Genomic DNA, 25,523 nt, shown 5'->3' with positions numbered 1-25,523 from the left:
AAGTACCAATGATTCTATTTTTAAATAGCTATTCTGATTAAGTTTGTGTGTTAAAAGTGAGACAGCACCACTGAGCCAAGAGTGGATCCTATTTTCTAGCTAGTTTAGAAAGAAAATAATCAATGAAAGGGGAGTACATGTGTGGGTCACTACAAAAGTTCTGAGACAAACTGTGTTATGGTCCATTATTTCACTTCCAAGAAACACAGTTGATGGCATTTTTTTTTGAGACAGTTTCATTTTGCTGTCTAGGCTAGAGTGCTGGGGCATCAGCCTAACTCACAGCAACCTCGAATTCCTGCGTCAGCCTCCTAGGTACCTGAGGTACCCACCGCGATGCCTGGCTAACTTTTCTGTTTTTAGTAGAGACAGAGCTGCTCTTGCTCAGGCTGGTCTTCAACTCCTGAGCTCAAGCAATCCTCCCACCTCACCCTCTCAAGAGTGCTGGGATGACAGGTGTGAGCTGCTGTGCCCAGGTGAGCTGCTGTGCCCAGGTGCTGTGCCCAGGTCCTTTCTGATTCAACCACGCACAATTTCAACTTGCTTGGTCTGTCCGTGTTGCTAGAGAGCTTCACTTGTTTCCATCCGAACAGATTTATGTTTCTTGATTTTTGTGTGTCTCAAAACTTTCATAATGACCCGTGTACTAATAATTATCATACATTTTTTGTCCTGTATCATTGCTAAGTATATAATTTGACCTTAACAAAGTTTCAAGTAAAAATATTTTTTCTATTCTGATTTTTTCTGTTTAAAATTTCACTTCACTTTATTGATATATCTAGCCAATAGAGTGGTTACTGTCACTTATTAACTGAGTAGCAGCCAGCAAGAGGCAGCAGTGAGGAGTCAGAGCCTTGTCTCAACTGGACTTCCCAAAGGAGAAGCCACGGTAACCAAATGAGCAAAAGAAGGTGTGACAGGGTCTGACGGGGAATGTAAACATAAAGGTAGCCACCACATATTACTGTATTTGAAACACTGACGTAATTCATCATCCAAATGCAGAGTACCTGATACCAGTTAAGCAAATGATTACCTTTCTTCTTTGACGGTGAGTCTATTTTAGCTGCTGGTTTGGATTCCAAGGCAGCCTCTGCTGAGGATGGGCTGGGAAGGTGGTCTACATCTAACAGAGATGGAATCTGGGGACTCTCCAGAGGCTGAAGGAGCTCTGCAGTGGGAGGTGTGTCGCTCAGCTGCTTACACAGGGCTCTGGGCTTGGGTTTCACTATAGGACAGACAGTGTCTTCGATGGAAGCATCCTTCTCAACTTCACTTATGAGGCTGTCCTCACTGGGAATTACCCGAAAATGGGTATTTTCTGATGGTGTAATTGTAGCTGTCCTGGGATGATAGTCAGCTCTTTCTCTTTTGCTGACCTAAAAAAGTTACATTGTTTTAAAATTACACTACTTTCAAGGTGTTTATTGTAATTCATTTCTTAAGCTGGTAATTGTGTTCATTTTATTTATAACAAGTCATTCATTAAATATATTATTTTGAATGTGAAATATTTCATAATAGTGGGAAAAAACGAATAATTGTGTTTTGTTCAATATCATATTTATAAAATAGTTACAACTATTCTGCTATGAAGAGTTAAACAACTGGGGAAGGCTCTGAGGAACTAAGACAATTTTCAGATACTAAGAGGCAGAGAAAATTCATTCCAGAGGAGAAAACTAAGTGAAAATTTAGCCCTATCTGGACCACCTCAGGCTCTGTTAAAACAGTGTAGAAGTGGGTGTCCTTCAAAAGTGAATAAAAACGAAACAAAACAAACCAGTACAGAAGTGGCAACTTAAGTCTACATTCAATCACAGATCAAAGCAAAATGTGTAGCTTTAAAAAACTGAATTCAATACAGAATCTAATCATTATTTCTCTCAAAAAATGTATCTATCTTCCCAGTTGTTTCTTCTTTCATTATAAGGTGGTTTAAAAAAAAAAAAAAGATTGTTTGTTTATTTTAAAAAGACAGAGTCTTGCTCTGTTAGCCTGGTAGAGTACTGCAGTGGTGGCGTCATAACTCACTGCAACCTCAAACTATTGGGCGCAAGAGACCTTCTTGCCTCAGCTCCCCAAATAGCTGGGACCATGGCACACCACTGCACCCAGCTCATTTTTTTCTACTTTTAGTAGAGACAGGAGTCTTGATCTTGCTCAGGTTGGTCTCGAAGTGTTGCCCTCAAGTGATCGTCCCACCTTGGGCTCCCAGAGTGCTAGATTAGAGGCGTGAGCCACAGGGCCTGGCCCCTTCAGAACAACAAGAAAACTTTAATAATGGATTTCCTGTTTAAAATGTCAGTGTAGACATTTTAGTTTCCTTTAAGGTGTCTTTTAAATTTTTCTTATATTAATTAACAATATTATTGTTCACTACATAGAAATGTGAAATATTGCTGGATTCCTTTTGTTGTAAACATGTAGTGGAAACATTATGAAAAACGTTAACTTTAGGTTTACTTTTATGACCACATGAGGGCACTCCCATCATTTATTAATACATCAGAAATTGCCTCCTTTCCTCCTGGGCAGAGAGACTCCAAGTCTAATCAGACAACCTCCATGGGCAAATACACCTTAGTACCTTGGTGGATTCTGGAAATCCTCCCCACGTCCACTCCATGTGAGACTCCGATCTGAGCAGGCTCTCACTGGGTTTCACCTCCAGCTCTGAATCACTCTTAGGACACGCTGCCTGGGAATAGGTGCTGCAAATACAACAAAGATACATTGTGACCTCACAGTAGGTCGACAGATAAAAAGAAATAGGAGGAAAAAGAAATATATTGAGGCAGGTAAATTACCATAAGTAATACAGTGTGACTACACGTTTTTTCATTATATTATTCACATTTAGTTAATAGTTAACACTAAAGGATTAGAATGTACAAACTGTCAAATTCTATACTGATTATACAGATTGACAACTAGCTTACACTGTTATAGTAAGTTTGATCAAGTTTAGAAACAAAATTGAGAAAAGGTTCATACTTATGTTAAAAGCAAACATTTAGTGACTCTGCTACATGAAAGAAATAGGAAATATTCGTGACTGTTAAGTAATAGAGAAACAAATTAATACAGTAGAACCCTCTGTTAAGCTGACCACCCAAGGGACCGTACAGCCGGGTCACCATAAGGAAGCAGGCCTACTGTACTGACGCGTGTATGTGGTGCACTGCTGGTCTCTGAAAATTAGGTCAACTATGGAAGTTCTGAAACCGAGAAATCTGAAAGACACTTACTTCTCTAAAGGGGACCAATCTCCATCAGATAAGGGGTAGTGATCTCCAGTGTGGAAGAGCAAAGGCTCCTTGTATTCTTCTTCCTTTAAGGAAGCATTTGAAGAACCTCTGCAAAGGAACAATCAAAGAAAGGCAGGAACAATGAAATTTTTGTCCAGCTTTTTAAACTATCCCTCAAATCTACTGACATACTGATAAACAATAAAAACGAAGGCCAAATGATTAATAACTATCCCTCTCAAAAGGCAAATATAAAGGAGAAGAGGGAATCTGCCAGTGTCACACACCATACAGTTCTGCAATTACTATTTAAACCTGTGATTAAAAATTCCTTCTTAGTGCTCAGCGCCCATCACTCAGTAGTTATGGAGCCAGCCAAACCAAAGAAACCGGAGCTGGCAGGTTCGAACTCGGCCTGGGCCTGCTAAACGATAACTGCAATTACAAAAAAGAAAATAGCCAGGTGTTGTGGCGGGTGCTTGTAGTCCCAGCTACTTGGGAGGCTGAGGCAAGAGAATTGCTTGAGCCCAAGAGTTTGAGGTTGCTGTGAACTGTGATGCCACCTACCGAGGGTGACAAAGTGAGACTCTGTCTTTAAAAAAAAAAATCCTTCGTACATCCCTTAGAATTGGTTCAAAGACTAAAAGAATAAAACTAAGGCTTTTTGTATTATTTCATTAAGTCTTTACAAATCTGAGGCAGTAATATTCCATTTTAGATTTTAGATAATCAAGAATCCAGAGAAACTTAGTAACTTGTCCAAAATAAAAAAGTTAGTAAATACTTGTGTTCAAAATAAGCAAGCCCTCATTCTGTAATATACTCCTCTGTATATTACAGAAAATATAAGAATATTAGCTGAAAATAAGAGATATGACTCAAAAATTCAAAAATACCCTAAACTCTTAAAAACCCAAGACTAATTTTCTGGTTTGGTCTAAGGATTAGCCAAGAATTTTCTCTTTACTTAGAAAATTTGTTAAGTGGTGGAGATGTCAAGAAGATGATATAAAAATATGAGAAATGTGTTTGAGATTCATACAGAGACCTTGGAATTGTAGGAGAGTGAACTAATGCTACCCTGTTTCCCCGAAAATAAGACAGTGTCTTATTGTAAGGTGTGCTCCCAAAGATGCGCTAGGTCTTATTTTCAGGGGACATCTTATCTTTCCTGTAAGTAGATCTTATTTTCAGAGGATGTCTTATTTTCGGGGAAACAGGGTAGTAAGTTTTAGTTAATTTAGTTTTCTTTAATTGGCACAGTTAATGTAACTAACTTGCCATACGACCTTAAAAACATCAGAAATTGCCTCCTTTCCCTGGGCCTTAGTTTTCATCTTTAGTTGGAAATTTATCACCCTGTCTATATCACGGAGTCGACATGGGATATGTGGTGTAGCACACTGAAATTTCTGAAAAGTATAAAGCACAAAGAAACTCTGAAAAGTTTAAAGCACCATATCATACAAGTTTAACAAATTCTTTTTTTGTTGTTGTTGTTTTGAGACAAAGTCTCATCCAGTCACCCACGGCAACCTCAAATTCTTGGGCTCAAGAGATTTCCCTGTCTCAGCCTCCCTAGTAGCTGGGAGAAAAATTCGAGAAGGGGTCTTGTTCTTGCTCAGGCTGATCTCCAACTCCCGAGCTCAGGCAATCCACCTGCCTCAGCCTCTCAGAGTGCTAGGATTGCAGGCGAGTTCCAGAAATTCTGAACAGAAATTCAAAGTTCTCATAGGACAGATGCTAAATGTAAATGAGAATATCCGTATCACTTAATTTGCTGCACTAAAAACAAGAATGGAAAACCAGGTCACTACTTTTTAGCATTACTTTTCTTAAGATATCTTAATTTAGCATACTGTTTTGCCACCAGCTCTAACATGTAATAGTTTTTCCACATATCTGCATCTTTTAATTTCCTTACTTTAACCTCTTCTCTTCCAATAACTTTGGCATACAACCTGATTCAAGGGAAGAAAAACATACTCGAGAAAGGCAGGCCATCTAGGAAAAAATACTACATTTATCGTAATAAAGGAAAATTTAAAGGTAAATTGGTAATGGTTTTTATTTATCCAATGTGAATGAAGGGACACATAAACTTGACCCATCGCTATTTACATATGTGAAAGTAGTGTGAAAAAAGAACAGGGGAAAAGCCACACAAATTTCATTTAACAGAAATTTTTGCAGTAAAAATATTTTACTTTTGGAACAATGCAAAATAAATAGCATTTAATAAAATATTATAGGGGAGAAGAGAGACATCAGGTACCATTAAGAGTTTACAATTCCAGAAAGACACGAAATAATAGCCTTTTCTGGGCATATTCTAACAAAAAGAGACTCCATGAGACTGACAGAAAAGGTTTCTCATGTCAGGCTTCCTTTCAGTCTTCCAACTCCGCTATTAGAACAGGACTTCTGAAGACTTCTGTGGGCACTTTCACATGGCCCGTATGCCTGAGAACGGTGACCAGGGAGGCAGATGCCACAGAGTAACTTAAACCAAGCACATGGCAGAAGGCTCCAAGGGAGTGTTCACTGTAGAATGTGAAGAAGACAGTATCAGCACAGATTCTGTCTGTGCTAAAGCACGTGAGGGACCACTAGCATAGACACCTGCCCTGAACACAAGAGGTCAGCAAGTAGGTGAGGCCGCGGCTGCCAGGTGCCAGAGGTTCACAGTCAACCTGTACAGGGTACTTCACTTCCACCGAAGCACCTCAATATCCTGTCCTCAAACTCGGCATCATTTTGTAAGCCAACATTTTTCCAATTCAAAAGCTAGCAGGTTATTAGGACTCTTACTACTGCTAAAATTAAGTGAACTGCACATTTAAGATCTGTGAATGGTGTTGAATGTAAATTATACCTCAACTTTTTTTAAAATGGGGGGAAAATTAATAGAAAACTAAAATAAATAGCCTGAATTAATTGTATGAGATAAATTATAGGTGCAAAATGAGTTTTAAAGTATGTTATTATAGTAAGAGACAGATGGGGTTGCTAGCTACCCTGACAAAGATCAACTAATTCTCTTGACAAATAAGACAGTTGGCAACCTCGGTGCAGTATCTATCAGTGAATTTCAGTGTGGCTAATGACCCAAGTTGGCATTTGGGCAAAGGACATTTCCCATAAAAGATATTCCTCGTAAGAGGATGAACAGACTAATGCCTAGTGGGGGAGGCAGGAGTGCCTGGGGGATCCTTGTCACCCTGAACACCTGCACTCACCCCAGGAGAACATGGAGGGCTGTTTACAGAAGCCAGTTACTGCTCAGGAAACAAGGCAGGTAGCCTCAGGGCAAAAGATGCTGTCTATGAGAAGTCTTAGGCTCTCTGGACTCAGCTTTCAGAAGTAATTTCCTAAGTCTCCTTTGGTGGATTAAAAGTTGAGATTCCTTTTTTGATGGTCTGGTCTTGATTCTCCATTTTTGCTATTGCTGAGTATTTGAAATATTTCCATCAGTGTTATGTTTCATATTTGCACTCAACACAATCTAATTTGAAAAGTTTCTTTCTTCTAAATGGACATTGCCTAGGAGCAATGTTTTTTAGTACACACACACACACACACACACACACACACCTGCCAAAGGACAAATAAGGCTTTCATGCTTTATTCAACCCCACAAGTCCATCTTTAGGAAGGGCAAGAGACTCACTAGATTAAACCAAGCCATGTAGTTTAAAGCTCTCCAATGTCCAGAAATGAGGTTTCTTGCTGTGTAACAGCAACCTGCTTGAAAGAATAATTCCCTCTTTCATATGCCTCCTCCAAGAAGCCTTAATCAACCTTAATTCTATCAATAAAATTCTTGAAAAGAGTTTAAACAGAATGCTATTACTCAAAACAAAATAAAAATGTATTTTATGTATCTTCTCTGGAAAAAGAATCTCTTTCCTAAGTGGCAGGGGCTAAGGAGAGAAAGATTCATAATTGCTAGACCTCTCAACTGCAAAAGCAGTAGACTTCCTGTCCTTTTCCTCTCAGGTTCTTGAATGTGCTGTTTAATATGCTGTTAATGACCCTAAGTACCTTCCCTCAGATTACCTTAGAATCTGGATGCTGTACTTGACAGGAGCCTGGCAAACCATGGAGTTCAATCCTTTTATTTCATAGATTAACAACCCAAGGCCCAGAGTGACGAAGAGGGCTACTGGCCTGCAATCTCTTACTGGGCCAGGCTACCTTTCAACTAGCACTTACTTCAAAATACAACCTGAGCTCTCATGACTGTTTACTTTTGTCTTCTTCTTTTTTAAAGTCATAATTAGGCAGATTCTACGTAAAAGAAATTTCAGGAAAAGAGTTTCTCTAAGTGTAACAGCTATAACAGAGACCTAAAGAAAAAAGCAAAGAACCAGGTTCCTGCAAGGTCCTAGTTTACGTGGACCAACCAAGCCAGCTGCTGGCTTAGAGATGGGCTGGCAACCCTTCCTAACTACCAACCACGTCGGTACCAACGGCTTTGGTTGACAAAGCCTTTCCACACAACTAGAAAAAAGCAAGGCACATACAGGTATCTCTGGCAAGGCACTGACTCACAACACTCATTCACAGAACACCTTTAGTGCAGGATTCTTCTGCACTCAGCAGGGTACTCTGCATGCGGTTTAGAAATGTTTTAAATTCCCAAGTTGAAGCTTCAGGTTGTTCTTGTTCAGTTCCTCACTGTGCTCTATTATTATGTTTAACAAAGGACACAATGTCAACAAAACTTTGGAAGCAAAGCATTACTTCACTGTTGTTGGTTTTTTATGGGGAGGGTAGGTCTTGAAAGAATTTTAGTCAAACGTTTTTTAGGAATAAAGCACTAAGTGAAAGCTACAAAGCTAATCCATATGAAATTTAGATATGTAGGAGTATTTCAAGTTTTCTCAAAAGAATACACAGTTATCGTCCACCTACACATTTTACTATCTGTAAGACAAAACCTTTATAGGAATTGTCTACAATGTTTTTAACAGAATTGAAATTAAGCAAGAAAAGACCAAAAGATGCTTACAGTTTATTAGGTCAGGAAAGGAAAGGATAAAATAATAAAGGAGGGACTCGGGGCGCCTGTAGCTCAAAGGGCTAAGGCGTCAGCCACATACACCTGAGCTGGCAGGTTCAAATCCAGCCCAGGCCTGCCAAACAATGACAACTGCAACCAAAAAATAGCCAGACATTGTGGCGGGCGCCTGTACTCACAGCTACTTGGGAGTCTGAGGCAAGAGAATCGCTTAAGCCCAAGAGTTGGAGGTTGCTGTGAGCTGTGACGTCACAGCTCTCCACCCAGGGTGACAGCTTGAGACTCTGTCTCAAAAAAAAAGAGAGACAAAGGTGGGAAAAAAAGAAGAGTCTCCAAAACTATGGTTTTAAAATTAGCTTAACAGTCTTTGGCAACCAATTTTATATATATATATATATATATAAAAGCAGAGTTTCAGAAAATTTATAATTAGAACTTTACCCAGCTAGTATTTTTTTTTTTTTTTTTGGCCGAGGCTGGACTTGAACCCACCACCTCTGGCATATGGGACCGGCGCCCTACTCCTTGAGTCACAGGTGCCGCCCTACCCAGCTAGTATTTTGCTACTATCAGACAAAAAAGAAAATTACCCAAATTTGATTTATTCAGGATTTAAAAATTTCACAAGTATAGTTTATGCTGGTCTATAAGGCCTAACATATTTTCTCCATAACTGTTTTCCACCTTCCATATTGTAATTCTAACAGAGGAGTCTGCCTTCTATCAGAACTGAAATCAAAGTCTAATATTTTCTGTGTTGGAGGAATAAAAAAGAATAACAAAGACAAGTCAGTTTGTGAGTAATAAAACGAGGGGTAAAAAAGTTTCATGTATCAAAAATTACTACCAAACACAGAATTTTATTCTAGGATCTACAATCCAGATTTCAAAATTTTAGAAAATGAGTTAATAGTTTTGTCAAAAAGGGATATGCTGCCTTATTCACTAATGTAGTATGATATTATTAATATAATAGTTTTTGCCTGATTTGACCTTGATAAACAAAACAAAGGCAGAGTTTACTCTTGGTATATATTTGATTTCTGAAACTAAAGAAACAAATGATTGCCTCTCTTTTCTATAATAAAAACATTTCAGGTTCAGTGCCTGTAGCTCAGTGGCTAGGGCGCCAGCCACAATACACCGGGGCTGGCAGGTTCAAACCTGGCCTGGGCCTACCAAAGAACAATGATAACTACAACAAGAAAATAGCCGGGCGTTGTGGCGGGCACCTGTAGTCCTAGCTACTTAGGAGGCTGAGGCAAGAGAATCGCTTAAGCCCAAGAGTTGGAGGCTGCTGTGAGCTGTTATGCCATGGCGCTACCCAGTGTGACACAGTGAGACTGTTTCAAAAAAAAAAATAATAATAATAATAATTTCAACAGTTCTACGTTTCTCAGTAAGAAGGGCAAGAGCTCTTTTCAGCAGCTGAGGTGAAAACATATACACGGACCAGCATCTCCCCCATAAAGCCAACCTTCACTTCAAATAAAGAGTTTGGACATATGGGGCCATTTGTGGCAGTAGCTTCTTGTCTTATAGTCACCAACACAAAGAGAACCACCCTGTCACATAGGCCTTGAACCAAAAGCACCACTAAGTAGAACACACAGAGGAAAATCGAATCTTGAATGAGAAAATATATTCTATTCCTAATTGTTACCTTTAGAGCCCAGAAAAAGCTGACTTGAGAACTGGCATATATTTTGACTTCTTCCACTGAGCTGGTAAATAAGTGATGATCAAGATTTCTCACTTACGGCTCAGTGCCTGTAGCTCGACAGCTAGGGCACCAGCCACATACACCAGAGCTGGCGGGTTCAAATACAATCTGGGCCTGCCAAACAACAACAACAACAACAACATAGCCGGACATTGTGGTGAACACTTATAGTCCCAGCTACTTGGGAGGCTGAGGCAAGAGAATTGCTTAAGCCCAAGAAATTGGAGGTTGCTGTGAGCTGTGACGCCACAGCACTCTACCCAGGGCGATAGCTTGAGACTCTGCCTCGAAAAAAAAAGATTTCTCACTTAAACGAAACTCCTTCCTCTTCAGTGTGCTAGGATATTTTGATGATAAACAGTCTCAGGAAAAGATGAGTTCTCCGTTATAAGACCACTGGGTGGGAGATGCCAACGTTGTGCCCACTGCATCTCTTTACCCAAGGGCAAATGACTAACTCGCATCTTCTTGGACTTACAACTTACTTGGCTTTTGGAAACTTACTGTATGAAAAGACACCGCCAGTCTGCTACAAAGTGCATTTTAGTAATACAGCAGGATGCCTGACAGCAAATTTTGTAGAATTATATGAAAGGAACAGGGAAAATGCCTCTCTGGCTTGATTCTACCACAAACTATGGAGGAGAAAACCAAGTCCAAATCTCATATTGCATCTCCATAAAGGAAACGGCAGCCTCTGGCTTTCCCTGCACTCTACCTGCAGCCTGAGCTTACGGCCCAGCACCTGGACATGACCCTTCCCAGGCTGAGAGCCCTACCTTGCTGACTGGGAGCCCTTGTCGTCATCAGAGCTCCCGCCCCCGTCACACGTGTCTTCCGCAGCGGGAGAAGCAGCCTGCTCTTCCTTCCTACTGTCCGGTCTGCATTTCTTTCTCCTTCGTTTTTTCTTTTTCACAGAACTTGGGGTGAAAACTGTCTCTGTTTCCAAGATGTGTGAGATGTCTGGACTCTGAGATTGCTTTTCATCTCCACCCGATTTCATCAAATGGGTGTCGATATCTTTAAAGAATTGATCTTCAGTTGGAATTGGTGAAGTGGCGAGGTAAGCAGGAAGCTTTTCCTTAAGGAGAACACGGAGAAAGAAGAGTCAACCACAATAAAACTGAATGGCAAATCAAACAACAATATTTTGAGATACCAATTTCACAGTGGCAGAAAAAGTATCTTCCAAAGGTAAGAACGTTACACTGAATGAAGGCAATGCCTGCTCTGAGTAGGTCTTCAGGCTGTTACACAAGCTTAGTAGCCCACTTCAGGACACGTAACTGAGTACATGTGGAGGAACCAATGTGCCTGCTCGGTGTGGGATACCCCAAAGCCATGATCAAAGCAGTCAATTAAATTCTTGGCAAAGAAAAGGTCAATGCAACAATAGCATTCCAAGGAGGTATTGCAAAAGCCTCTGCTAAGAACTTACACAATATTAGAACAGGATAAAACGCCAGGCAAAGATTAAGGGTACACACATCACACAAAGAGCAGAGGACCAGCAAGTGAGGTGAGGAGCCACGGAGAGCGCAGAGTGGTCAGTAATTGAGGATGAAGACAATAATCTATAACAAATGGTATCAGTGACTTCAACATATCCTTTTAGTAATTCAAAAGAAAAAAAATAATGCCTAATACTTAATACTGAGAGAATGACCAAGTCACGTGTTCAATAAATTAACATCATAACAACCATTTCTTTTGTTCCTTTGTATCACTGGGAAAAATGGAAGATTATAAAGAGATATAAATTAACCTTAGGGTAATCTATTATCAAAGTCAAGAAAGCAAGCTTCTGAACTTAATAATAGATTACCCTGAAGCTGAAGTTTTATTTGCCAGGGAGAAATCTATGTTCACCATTAACAAACACTTTCAGAGAAAGTGTGGTAAGATATTCTGAATGACCCCAAGGTACCCAGATGAGAGGCTGTGGGTCTTTTATTTATTTTTTTTTGTACAGACAGAGTCTCACTTTATGGCCCTCGGTAGAGTGCCATGGCATCACAGAGCTCACAGCAACCTCCAACTCCTGGGCTTAAGCGATTCTCTTGCCTCAGCCTCCCGAGTAGCTGGGACTACAGGCGCCCGCCACAAAGCCCGGCTATTTTTTTTTTTTTGGTTGCAGTTCAGCCGGGGACGGGCTTGAACCCACCACCCTCGGTATATGGGGCCGGCGCCCTACCGACTGAGCCACAGGAGCCGCCCGGGTCTTTTAATTCAATGATCTCTGTTTACTTCTTGAAAGCTGTTTTTGTGTCTGGTGGTATTTCCCTAGTTCTATTACAGTCAGTATTTGTGGGATGAAAACAACTTGAATGCCTACCAGTACAGACAGGTTAAATACATTAAGGTAGATCCATACTGTGGAATATAGTACAGCTACAAAAAGGACAGAGACCCAGAACTACTGACTTGAAAAGGATGTTGATGGTGTATGATCAGAAAAATCTGAGAGAAATAAAAAGCAAATAATGGCATCCAGATAGTTTTTTGATAACTGTCATCCTCCTCTAAATCATGAACTCCTGGAGGACAGGGGTATGTTTCATTTGTAGCACGTGGCACAGAGTAGTAATGCCAATGTTTGTTGGATGAATTAACCAAAGTTTTAAAGATAAGCACACTAAAGCTGAGCAAATTTGGTCAATTTGGTCAGACATGGACTAGGAAGAAAAGGCTGAAAAGCTGACATTCTCCAAGTTGACCTTGCTACGCCTAGTTTTTAAGAGAATCATCAGAATAAACCATGGAAATCAAGTAAACAAGCTATCAATAACCCAGTCTTCTCACTTCCTGTATCTGTTGATTTACACAAAGTTCAATTAGTGTTGTGGATTATATGTGATTTAAAGAAACACAACAAAATGTTTTATTCTTGTGACAAGTGTCATTTATTATATTTCACTATTCTTTTGTCCCTGATGAGGAAAATATTTTGCTTAGGCCAAGTAAATGCAAACAAGGTAACATAAAAACATAATTAAGATACTAGAAGCAGCACCAGTCCATCAGGGTCTACTTCCTATGATATCATGCTGCTTTACATACTGATCCCTAAGTTGTTGCCTTTTCTCTGAACTGAAAAATTATAACAGCAATCCCATTTCACTATTGTTTTTTATTTTATTTTATTTTATTTTTTTGTAGAGACAGAGTCTCACTTTATTGCCCTCGGTAGAGTGCTGTGGCATCAAACAGCTCATAGCAACCTCCAACTCCTGGGCTTAGGCGATTCTCCTGCCTCAGCCTCCCGAGTAGCTGGGACTACAGGCGCCCGCCACAACGCCCGGCTATTTTTTTTTGTTGCAGTTTGGCCGGGGCTGGGTTTGAACCCGCCACCCTCGGCATATGGGGCCGGTGCCCTGCTCACTGAGCCACAGGTGCCGCCCTATTTTATTTTATTTTTTAGAGACAGAGTCTTACTGTGTTACCCTGGGTAGAGCACCAGGGCATCACAGCTCACATCAACCTCAAACTCTTGAGCTTAAGTGATTCTCTTGCCTCAGCCTCCCAAGTAGCTGGGACTACAGGTGCCTGCCACAGCACCCAGCTATTTTCTTGTTGCAGTTGTCATTGTTGTTTAGCTGGCCTTGGCCAGGCTTGAACCCTCCATGTTTGATGCATGTGGCTAGCGCCATAACCACTGTGCTACGGGTGCCGAGCCATATTTTTTGATATTTTTAAATGAGTTTGAAACACCAAATTGGCAGTTCATCTTCAAAGGCAAAAAAGAAGTCCTGTATCCTTAGTAAAGAAAAGATGTAACATGATTCCAAGAGGGACTTTACCTAACAATTGCAATCAGTGTAACCTGGCTTATTGTACCCTCAATGAGTCCCCAACAATAAAAAAAAAAATAAATAAATAAATAAAATAAAATAAAATAAAATAAAAAAGAAAAGATGTAACGATGCCTTCTAAAGAATTTTTCAAAAGATCCACATTAACCCAAAGATCAAAAACAGTTCACTACTGTCCAAATCAGCAGAAAGAAACCCTATGTGCGTGTTCGGGACAGGGAGGGCAGGACAAACTGTGTTCTCTTGCTGAAAGAAGCCAAACGTAATCATTGACAGGATTAAAGATATAGAGCAATTAATTTAACTCTCAAGACCATAATAAATTAATTTACGTGACTATTCAAGATTAGGGATGTAACAGCCCTACCAAGATGGTAAACATGATTTTCAAGTTTAAAGGTCACACATGTATAAACACACAGCCAGGAAGAGATAAGCCTTCATTACTTAGATGGAACCAAATGTACTCAAGTCAGGGTATGAACCAATGGACACTCAAAAAGAAAGCTTATCAAAGCTAGAAATGTGCCTCCCCTTATGAAAGGAACAAGTGCAAAGACTTTCTGTATGCTCCCTGCATCGCCAACTGGGTGTGGAGAAAAGTTCCTCATCCCTCCAGCTCCTTTTTGACAGCTCAGTTCATCAATCTGAATCTAAATAGATTATTTAGCCAGCAACAACATTCCTGTTTGGGACACACACAGGAAGCCTGAGCACCATGTGTAAGGAGGGTGTAACCCACAAAAACTTACATATTCCTCTTCAGTCTCCTCCACAAAGAAAGCTTCTCCATTGTCACCCAACTTCATGTGCAGATCCACTGCATTGCCATTGATTTCTATATCAATCTAAGAGGAGAAACAAGTGTGATTTGGCATTCAGTCTTTCTTTCAAGCTAAGCTAAGTATGTTCTGAGTCTCAAACCAAACTCGGTATTAAGGTTCAGCCCCAAAGAAAAACTGCTACCTGAATTCATTCCACCCCTAAAAACCAAAAGGACCCGGTAGAGAGGAGGGATGGATAACCAGGGATTGAAAGAAAATGTTTTAACCACCTATTTTACAAGACAGAAAAAGTTTTTCGATTAATTTCTCAAATGCTGAAAAACAGAGGAAACTTCATTGTCAAGCATTTGTAAATTTTCCAAGTTACAGCACAAGCAGGCCTCACCTCATGCAGTTCAGACACACCCAAGTTTCCATAACCTCAGTAGGTGACCCATGAGCTTCACTCCTCCACAGATGGATCAATACATCAACAGCAGATGCTGTGCCCATCAGTGATCAATCACAGCCCTTCCTCAGAGCCTGTTACTGACCAGTCACTGTGTATCTATCATTCACTTGAGACACAGACAGCAAATCATGTAGTTACGTGGCTTCCTCATCTCCCAGTGATGAACCCATGCAACACAGTTTATAAAAAGGACAACGGGGGCCAGGTACAGTGACTCATGCCTGTAATCCTAGCACTCTGGGAGGCCAAGGCAGGAGGATCACTTGAGCTCAGGAGTTTGAGAAAAGCCTGAGTAAAGCATGACCTAAATAAAAATAAATAAAAATGGAAAACTGAATGAGGAAACTGGGCAAGAAAAAGTGTAACAAAAAAACAAGAGGTGAAGTATGAATCTACCGGAAAGTGGAGTTATGGTAGAAGTAAAATAATTAATTCCAGGGCTGAGGCCGAGAAAGCAGCTTCTTCTGAACACCTTATTTATTGTTCCAGAAAGGAACACGTGCTCAAAAAATGATGGGAGCATTACAAAGGGACTCAACTTGAAGGGGCTACCCTGTATTAATGGCCAAACTGAGACAATTTGAATAACAAAAAAAAAATAATGATAATAATAGATAGTATCCGATGTACTCAATACTAACATGAAACCAATATATAAACATCTAAACAACTACACAAAAGAAAAAACACCAGTGTAGTCTAGTGACGGGAGAGGAGGGAGGAGGGAAGGTGATTGGCAGGATCTCACCTAAGTGCTTGATGTGTTCAGCACACCCCCTGGGTGAAGGGCTCAACTACAACTTGAACTTTACCTTAGAAATGAAAATAAAGTAACCTGAACATTTGTATCCTCACATTTATCTGAAATTTTAAAAAATGGATGAGGGATAACTCACATTGTAAAATTAAATTAAGTTCCTACTTACAGATATTCAATAAATGATTGAATAACTAATAGAAGAGAAGGAACAGTTCTTTGATAAAACAGAATTTCAATTAATAAATGGAGAAGGAATGATAGAAACAGAAAAATCGCCATTTGGAACTGTCACAGAGTGGCAAAGACTAAGATGACAGGACTATAAAATGCTCCTTTTAATGGTGGAAATGATTTCATGTTAAATGAGCAATTAATAAATACAGAGTAAAGAGTTAAAAAAATCCTATCCCATTTAAGAAATGTTAATAAAACGATTACAAAAAGTGCTTTTACTTCTACTTTTTAAATGAAATTGCTACATAAATCAGTTTCTACAAGACAAACATTAACCCTAACCATTTTCCACTCAGCCTTCCTTAATATTTTATATTACTCTGAATATTTACTGCAGAGAAACTCAGGCCGGTATAAGCACTTCACCATCTCAGAAGTCAAAATTTCTGAAGTAGCTACCAACAATAGCAATTTCTTCAATAACCACAGAAATAATGTTCACCAAGTTAAAGTTATATGAAAACTGAAAACAGTAATAAAGCTTTTTTTTTTCCCTAGGCTACATAAGCCAGGAAATAAGGAAAAACTAAATTAGCTCCATAATCCCACATTTTAAGTTTTTTAGGATGATTTCACTGAACTATTTAATTTATGGCTGGGCACAGTAGCTCAGGCCTGTAATCTTAGCACTCTGGGAAGCTGAGGTGGGTAGATTACTTGAGCTCAGGAGCTCAAGATCAGCCTGAGCAAGAGTTGAGAGTCCATCTCTACTAAAAAAAATAGAGAAACTAGGCAGGCATCGTGGTGGGTGCCTGTAAGTCCCAGCTACTTGGGAGGCTGAGGCAAGAGGATTGCTTAAATCCAAGAGTTTGCGGTTGCTGTGAGCTATGACGACACTATGGCATTCTACCCAAGGTGACAGAGTAAGACCCTGTCTCAAAAATAAAAATAAAAAACTTAAAATTTAACAAAAATATTTTATTTAATTTATTCAACTAGAAGTTGGACACAGGAAATAATTAAAATAATAATCTCTGTTGATTAGTTGTATAAGTCTTTGTTTAGGTTAAATTAAATACAAACTATTTAGTATTTTATATTTAATAAACAGACAAACGAATGTTCTTCACAATTTTCATTTTAGGCGGTTATTAATTTATCCAATGTAGCTGGGAAAATAGAATAATGCTTCTTTAAGATGCAAACTCAGAGTCTAAACTGTTCATCTTAGAAAAATTAACATGTCACCATCTTTACGTTTCGAGATTGAGTATGATATTATTCAATATGACTACTTACTTTATTCTCTTGATTTGACTTTGAATGGAATTTGGTCTTTCCAAAAATTAAATCTAACCTCAAACTGTGCCAATATTTAATATATTTAAAAGAATATGCCATGAGGTCTTTAGGCAACAAAGTAACAAGATTATTAATATATTTTGAGAATTAGTACCAAGCTTGAATAAATGCTTCCCAAGGTGATTAATCATTTTAAAGAGGATATTCATTTTGATGCATTAAATTCTAGTAACCTAGCTTTCAAAATAACCACTCATTTTCATATAGTTATACTTCCTATAGTGTGGCTCAGTCTTGCTCAACATATGACTAAAATGTTGAAATGGAAGTGGTACTGTGAGAAATACGGATTGTTAGACACTTGATTTGGTTTGCCCTTCTTTGGGTCTGTCTTTTGGGGATTGAGTCATCCTCTATTTCAGACCACATACAGGTTGAGCATCCCAAATGCAAATATCCAAAATCTGAAATGCTCTAAAATCAACATCTTTCTGAGTACTAACAGAACACTCAAAGAAATGCTCATTGGAGCACTTCAGATTTTGGATTTTTTGATTTGGGATGTTTAACTAGTTAAGTATAATGCTAATATTCCAAAGAAGAAATATGTACTCCAAAACACTTTTGGTCCCAAGCATTTCAGATAAGTGATACTTAACCTGCGTTTCAAATGTGGCCTCGGAGTAGAGGTGGGCTGTTGTGTAAGCCAACCCGTCAATATATTCCATCCCTACCTACAATGACAGATGGGTAGACTAAAATACTGAGACTTCGGTAGGAAGCTTTCTTTCCACTGGGGCTGAATAATGGAAAGTGCGCCTGGAGGTACTGGTAATTCAACTCTAGAGGGAACCCACACAAACAGAAGCGGAACTGAGATGGAGAAAAAGAGTTCTGGTAATTCCTCTAGAGCAGCGGTTCTCAACCAGTGGGTCATGACCCACAGGAACTGTAGTAAAGGGCCACGGCATTAGGAAGTTTGAGAACCACTGCTTTAGAGCCTCTTAATACAGCCCTGACTAAAACAAATACCTCTGGACTTTACCTATGCAAGCTTTTCTGTCTAAGCTGGCGGGAGGTGGATTTCTGTTATCAGCAATGAAAACAGTTCTAATTCACTGGGCTATTTAACTCTGGTAAATAATCAGTGAAATTAATATTTAAAAAAATAAAGTATAATATGTTTACCTTCAAATTTAAATTCTTGAGTTATGGAATGTACTCAGAGTACTAGTATTTCATCAAGCAAGAACTTACCAATGGGAGTGGGAAAATCATTATACTGCACCTCTCCACAGAGTGGTTTTAAAGTTGGGCATGATTTCAAGTCCTCTTCATAGGTGTATATTAAAAATTTGTTTCAAGTAAGTTTTGACAGTTTAAAAATCAATGACCTTGGTGGTACCTGTGGCTCAGTGACTAGGGTGCTGGCCCCATATACCGAGGGTGGTGAGTTTGAACCCAGCCCTGGCCAAACTGCAACAACAAAAAAATAAAATAAAATAAAATAAAATAAATTAAAAATCAATGACCATGGCTGGGCATGGTGGCTCACGCCTGCCTGTAATCCTAACACTCTGAGAGGGCGAGGCGGGTGGATTGCCTGAGCAAGAGTGAGACACTATCTCTAAAAATAGTCGGGTGTTGTGGTGGGCACCTGCAGTCCCAGCTACTTAGGAGGCCAAGGCAAAAGATCACTTGACCCAAGAGTTTGAGGTTGCTGTGAGCTGTGATACCAGGCACTCTACCAAGGGGGACAAAGTTAGACTCTGTCTTAAAGGAAAAAAAAAAATCAATGACCAGCACTGCCTAACCCAAAACTGATTCAAAGTAAAAAAAAAATAGTTAATGCAAATTACCAGCATTATCGCAAAGCACATGTTATCAGTTTTACCATCACAGGAAAGCTGTGTTTCCATAAATCAAATGGCCAAACTGCCTTGCAAACATACTCTTGGGGTTTCTGGAATACCAAGGGAGGAAGTAGGGGGTAAAAATTTCTCAATTCCTATGTCTCATGGATACACTCCCATTAAAAATTCAAGGGTTTGAGAAGATATTTAACACAATTAATTGTGTGGCTCTGTACAAAATTATATCACTTCTTAAATTAGAAACATACAGCATGCTTTTTTTTTTTGAGACAGAGTCTCAGGCTGTCACCCTTGGTAGAGTGCTATGGCATCACAGCTCACAGCAACCTCAAACTCTTGGGCTTTAGTGACTCTCTTGCCTCAGCCTCCCAAGTAGCTGGGACTACTACAGGTGCCTGCCACAATGCCCAGCTATTTTTGTTGTTGTTTTTGCAGCAGTTGTCATTGTTGTTTCAGCAGGCCTTGGCTGGGTTCGAACCCGGCGCCCTACCCACTGAGCTACAGGCGGCACCAGAAAAAGGTATTTATATACATCTGCCTGCAGGTTCCATTTTGAAAGGCCAGAGGACTGACCCAATCTGCTGATCAAAACCAGATGCCAGCCAAAAAACTAACCAAAGAAGCCTCAGAAAACAGTTTTAGAGACAGATTCTTACACAATTAATGGGAAATTTCACTGCATAAACAGTTTGCTGCTGATTCTCCCAAAACAAATCCAGTCTGAAAGCACTATTAGTATTTCTGGAAAGAAAGAAAAAAATTCCAGAGTCTCTAAACTGGCTAAACAACACTTTTGCAATGCGAAGTTTCTAAGTCACTAAGCAAAATGCAACCGCTTTCGCTTTCTAAAGGGTGACTCTGAACAGAGGCCAGACCACACAAACCCTGCCACTGTGCAGTGTGGCTCTCCAGTGGAAACTGACTTTATAACACATAGAAATGAGACATTTTTCCTGGAAGGGGAAAGAGTATCTCGTTTTGTGAAATCCATTTTCTCTCCCCTCAAAATAATATACGCTTAATTACACAGAAGGAATTTCTATTTAAAGAATATAAGCTACATAAAATAGCAAAAATCTGAAAATACATGTTGGATTGGCACGGTCCTCTAACACATACTTTTAAGTCCAGGCCAGAAAATGGTGAGGATCCTTTGTCATGCTTAAAAATCGTGACAAAACTCTGGCAGGTTGAGGTGGCTGGATTGCTTGAGGTCAGGAGTTCAAGACAGGTAGACGCTGTTTCTACTAAAAATAGAGAAGCTAGACAGGCGCTGTGGTGGGTGCCTGTGGTCCCAGCTACTCAGGAGGCTGAGGCAAGAGGACGGCTCAAGCCTAGGAGTTTGAGGTTGCTGCTGAGGGATGACACCACGGTATTTTACCCAGGGTGAGAGAGTGAGACTCTGCCTTGGGGGGGAAAAAATCTTGACAAAACCTCTCTACATTACAGAGGTAGATACCATGGGGTAAGAGTAGAAAGAAAAATATACTAGATACCAGCAAAATTGTATTACTAGCTCAGTTTTCTGACTTGACTGACATCTGAGATACTAGCAAACCTAACTACTCCATACCTGAAAGGAAAGAGACTATTAAAAAAAGAAATATATGGGCATATATGGGGTGGCACCTATGGCTCAGTGGGTAGAGCGCTGGCCCCACATACCAAGGGTAGTGGGTTTGAACCCAGCCCTGGCCAAATTGCAACAAAAAATAGCTGGGTGTTGTGGTAGGCGCCTATAATCCTAGCTACTTGGGAGGCTGAGGCAAAAGAACTAAGCCCAGGAGTTGGAGGTTGCTGTGAGCTGTGATGCCACCGCACTCTACCGAGGGTGATAAAGTGAGCTCTAAAAAATAGAAAGAAAAAAAAGAAAAACCAACACAAATACCTCCTTCCTGAATAAATCTTCCTTAGAAAACAAATGAAAGTCAAGCAGCCTATGGTCTGTGGGTTTGCATTTCAATAAGATTTGGAGAGAAGTCCTGGTATCAGTAATAATTCAGATTACAAACAGGATTTTACACAGCTTCATTAATTAATGTCCTTAAAAGAAATTTAATGTACTCTCGATTACATCAACCTATTCCAGTTAAAATTCTTAAATACTGGGTGGCACCTGTGGCTCAGTGAGTAGGGTGCTGGCCCCATATACTGAGGGTGGTGGGTTCAAACCTGGCCCCAGCCAAACTGCAACAAAAAAATACCCAGGCATTGTGGCAGGCTCCTGTAGTCCCAGCTACTCGGGAGGCTAAGGCAAGAGAATCGCCTAAGCCCAAGAGCTGGAGGTTGCTGTGAGCTGTGACACCACGGCACTCTATCAAGGGTGATACACTGAGACTCTGTCTCTAAAAAAAAAAAAATTCTTAAATACTATATAAGGTAAAGGAAATTTTCTCTTTTTCTAACTCTGCCTAACTTTCCCATTTACAACTCTAGCTTCTGTTTCACTCTTCTGAGCTGTAACATGTAGAATTATAATAATTTTCAGTTTCTTTTTCCCTTGCAGAGTCTTCCTGTCATAGGGCTTTGTGAATTTAGAAGCAACTTCAAAAGCAACATTGTCTTCAACATCATGCAGGGTTTTTTTCTTTAAAAAAAAAAAAAAAGGAGAGGGGCCCAGCGAGCTCACAGTAACCACTTCCTCACTGGCACTGCGTAACTTTCCCCCTCCCTCCCCAGGAAAGGCTGCACACAGCACTCACCACTTTCTCTTTGGATCTCAGGACTCCCAGCTTCCCAAACCGAACGTGGAAAGGCGAACACTGATAGGTGCTGTCCTGCTGCTGCACCACGATGACATCGATACACCCAGAGAGGGTGGCCTGGTTAATGCCCTTGTAGAGTTCCTTCACGGTGACAATCACCTGCCCTGCCAGCTGTCCCACATAATTCATGGTTTGAGACTGCAAGAAAAAAAAAAAAAAACATATGAGATGTTAACACTGAATCTGTGGATCTACTGACAATGACAAAGAAATAAAAGCAGTGACCAAAAGTTCATTGCTCATTTGTACACCAGATTTCATGTCATTACCTTCGCTAATTTTTAACCCAACAGTCTTACGCTATCATAGTTTCTACACATTTCCATGCATGGACAATCCCAGACTATCCTTTTAACCAAGAGGCTGTTCCAACCAGAACCTGAGGCACAAGAAGTTCCCTTTCCTCTCTCACATCAGGGATAGTGCCAACTGCAATTAGGGATTTTCCTCTAAAGTTCAGGACCAGCGCAGAATCACCAGAACACTGACCAGTACTGCCCCCTGCCCAAGACTGTCTGGAGCCTGGGACTGTGGTGCCTCCTCTGGCCACAGCAGCCACACAGAAAAAAACTAATGAAGACAGCACAAAGCCCACCCCTAGGAGAAACTGGAAATTCACTTTACGACAGGAACAATGTAGTGAGTGAGAGATGCATTCTGCACTGAACCAAGATCTAAACTATCACTGTTCAGATACTGGCTAGATTAAATAAACTTTGGTGAGTGGTTCTGAGTCTAGCCCATTGATAACATTACTTCCAAGGAAAATCCCTTCAATGTCTCTACAACTAGTTGGAACATATATTCATGATCCACAAAGTTTAAAGCACAGAAAAGGTTCCTCAACCTGAATTCACTATTAAAATCAGAATTATCAGGGCCTATAAGAGGTCTGTGAGAGAGGGAGGAGGCTGCAGCTGAAGCCAAAGCTGGCTTCATCCCCAGGGCCCTATCCCCACCTCTTCTACTAATTTAAAAACAAAAACAACAACAAAAAAACCCTTTACCCTAGGGTTGTCAGATTTCACTTCCAGCTACTGAATACACCTCCGCATTTCACTTGTTAAGACACTTAATCCCTTAATATTATGTCAAAGTATAATTCAGTGAAAGCCATTCTCCTGCGACCAGAGTAATACAGACCTAACAGGAGACTCTCCACTGCTCGGGCTAGTTCAGAAGCAGTCACCCAACCACACACAACTGACAGACTGTGCTCCACACTATTCACTATAAGCCAGCGGTTCTCAACCTGTGGGTCAAGGAACTGTATTAAAGGACCGTGGCATTAGAAAGGTTGAGAACCCCTGCTACAAAGCTCAAGTGATTCTCTGAACCCACCTTCGGTGCTGCCTTGAGCTCAAAGTTCCAGAGAGGACATTCTATGTTGCTAGGCAAGTCCAAAGCAGAACTAGGAAAAAGAACACCATGCCCTTGGGAAAACTCAGGGGTCTGGCAGGACTTGTGCCACACAGAACCTCACTGAACTCTCTCCATAGCCAAGTGAGTGCCCCAGCAGAGCCCTGGTTTGACTCAAAAATCCTTTCTATTCTTACAGACAAATGAATGTGTAATCCAAGTTCTTCAGTTCTAGACCATGAAGCATAGCCATAATTTTGCCCTGGAAATTTTTTTTTTTTTTTTTAACTTTTTTTTTTTTGGCTGGGGCTGGGTTTGAACCCGCCACCTCCGGCATATGGGACCGGCGCCTTACTCCTTGAGCCATAGGCACCGCCCTGGAAATTTTTTTTTAAATATTTAAAACTAATGTTAGTTACCAAAGCCCCCAGGTGATGTTGCACTGGTTTCCCAGTCAGGCTATCAACACTGATTAGTCAGTTAGACTAGAGACCTTTTTATTCTCTTTTTTGAAACAGAGTCTCACTTTGTCACCCTCAGTAGAGTGCTATCATGTCATACCTCACAGCAACCTCAAACTCTTAGGCTCTAACAATTCTCTTGTCTTAGCCTCCCAAGTAGCAGGGACTACAGGCGCCTGCCACAACGTCCAGGTATTTTTAGACGAGGTCTCCCTTTTGCTCAGGCTGGTCTCAAACCTGTGAGCTCAGGCAATCCACCTGCCTCAGCCTCCCAGAGTGCTAGGACTACAGGCATGAGCCACCACGCCCAGCCAAGATTCGGGACATTTTCATTATCGCGACAATCCCTCTTGCTGCCTTCTACAGCCACACTGACTTCCCTCCCACCACCCTCCCTCCTGAATCTCTCCAGCAACCACTAATCTGTTTTCCACTTCAATATTTTATCATTTAAATATGTTATCTACTATGTATAAAATGTATTTGAACATGTAATCAAGGTAAAATTACTTTTTAAACTTTTTGTCATTTTATGAAATTTATATGAGTGGGAACATAGTGTCCGTAACCTTTTGAAATTGCCTTTTATCCCCCAGCATATTTCTCCAGAGATTCATCCAGGTTTTTCTAACGACAGTCTGCTCCTTTTTATTGCTGAGCGGTATTCCATGGTATGGATATACTACCATTAGTTTGCTCTGTCACCTGTTCGGGGCAGCTGAGCTATTTTTGGCTATTATTATAAATTAAGTCATTATTCTAAGTGAATATTGGAATTCATGTACAGGTTTTTGTGTGAAAATAAAGTTTTCTTTTCATTGAGATAACTGGCCAAGAATGAAACTGCTAGGTTGCACAGAAAGTGCATGCGCTTTTTTTTGGAAATTGCCGAACTGTTTTCCAGAGTTGCTGTAACATCATTTTATGTTCCCACCAGCAATGTAAGCAGTGTGTGAGAGATCCAGTTATTTCGCATCCACAGTAATCGTTATTATTTATTTAGCCATTTAGCTAAATGGGTAGCTTTTAAGATTCAATCATCAAAAGCTTAAAGATTAGCTTAGAATCTTTCCTAAGCATCAAAAAACTAAATTATCAGGACTTTAGTGATACCTAAATTGTGATTTAGTGCACAATTTTAATTTGCATTCCCCAATGTCTAATGATGTTGAACATCTTTTCAAATCCTGATTCACCACATGGACCTCATTGAATATTTTTTTCATAAGAAAGCACTGCACCTAGACACCTTTATCTCCAGGTCACAGTGTATTATTTTTATATATCAAGAAAGTCTCCAAAAATAGAAACAAAATAAAATCCAGCCTTAGGTATTTCATCTTTTTGCCCTCTTTTAGCAGGTAGTTAATTCTTGGCAACCCAGAACGGTTCATGAGACATTTCATATTCTCTAAGTAACACAGTCATGACATGCTTTTTGCCTGTCATGGCACACACATTATGCATCATCCAAGCAGTCAATTTTTGTATTGTTGCTTGACCGATGGTGACAATGTTAAAACATTTTGTTACAAATTAAAAAAAAATACATAACAGAAATCAGAATTTTGCTGTTATGTATTTTATTTATTTATTTTTATTTATATTTACCACAATTCTCTGATTTCTTTTCTGAATGTATTTATGTTCGTTCATTCTTTATGAGGTTGTTTCTGTCCTTAAACATTGTTATTATTATTAAATTTTAAGCCTCTTTAATTTTGTGAAGGCAAAAAATGGAAACCTAATAAATTCATGTATATGTAAAAATAAAAAAACA

The 25,523-nt window shown here is 39.9% G+C and overlaps 1 protein-coding gene across 2 annotated transcripts in view; it reads right to left on the bottom strand.

Annotated features, from left to right (window-relative positions):
• Positions 1–25,523, bottom strand: part of LPIN2 (lipin 2) — an 81,839-nt gene that overhangs the window by 20,268 nt on the left and 36,048 nt on the right. For both annotated transcript variants that reach the window (XM_053571272.1, XM_053571271.1), the window contains exons 2-7: positions 21,861–22,061; positions 14,565–14,660; positions 10,780–11,081; positions 3,255–3,362; positions 2,594–2,717; positions 1,040–1,382 (exon numbers count right to left, since the gene is read on the bottom strand). In XM_053571272.1, coding sequence (XP_053427247.1) covers positions 1,040–1,382; positions 2,594–2,717; positions 3,255–3,362; positions 10,780–11,081; positions 14,565–14,660; positions 21,861–22,052 — 1,165 coding nt within the window. In that variant the 5' untranslated portion in view covers positions 22,053–22,061. The remainder of the gene's footprint in view (positions 1–1,039; positions 1,383–2,593; positions 2,718–3,254; positions 3,363–10,779; positions 11,082–14,564; positions 14,661–21,860; positions 22,062–25,523) is intronic.

Source organism: Nycticebus coucang, chromosome 19 (assembly GCF_027406575.1).
Source record: "Nycticebus coucang isolate mNycCou1 chromosome 19, mNycCou1.pri, whole genome shotgun sequence".
NCBI classification, from domain to species: Eukaryota; Metazoa; Chordata; class Mammalia; order Primates; family Lorisidae; genus Nycticebus; species Nycticebus coucang.
This window is presented reverse-complemented; position numbering and strand designations above follow the sequence as displayed.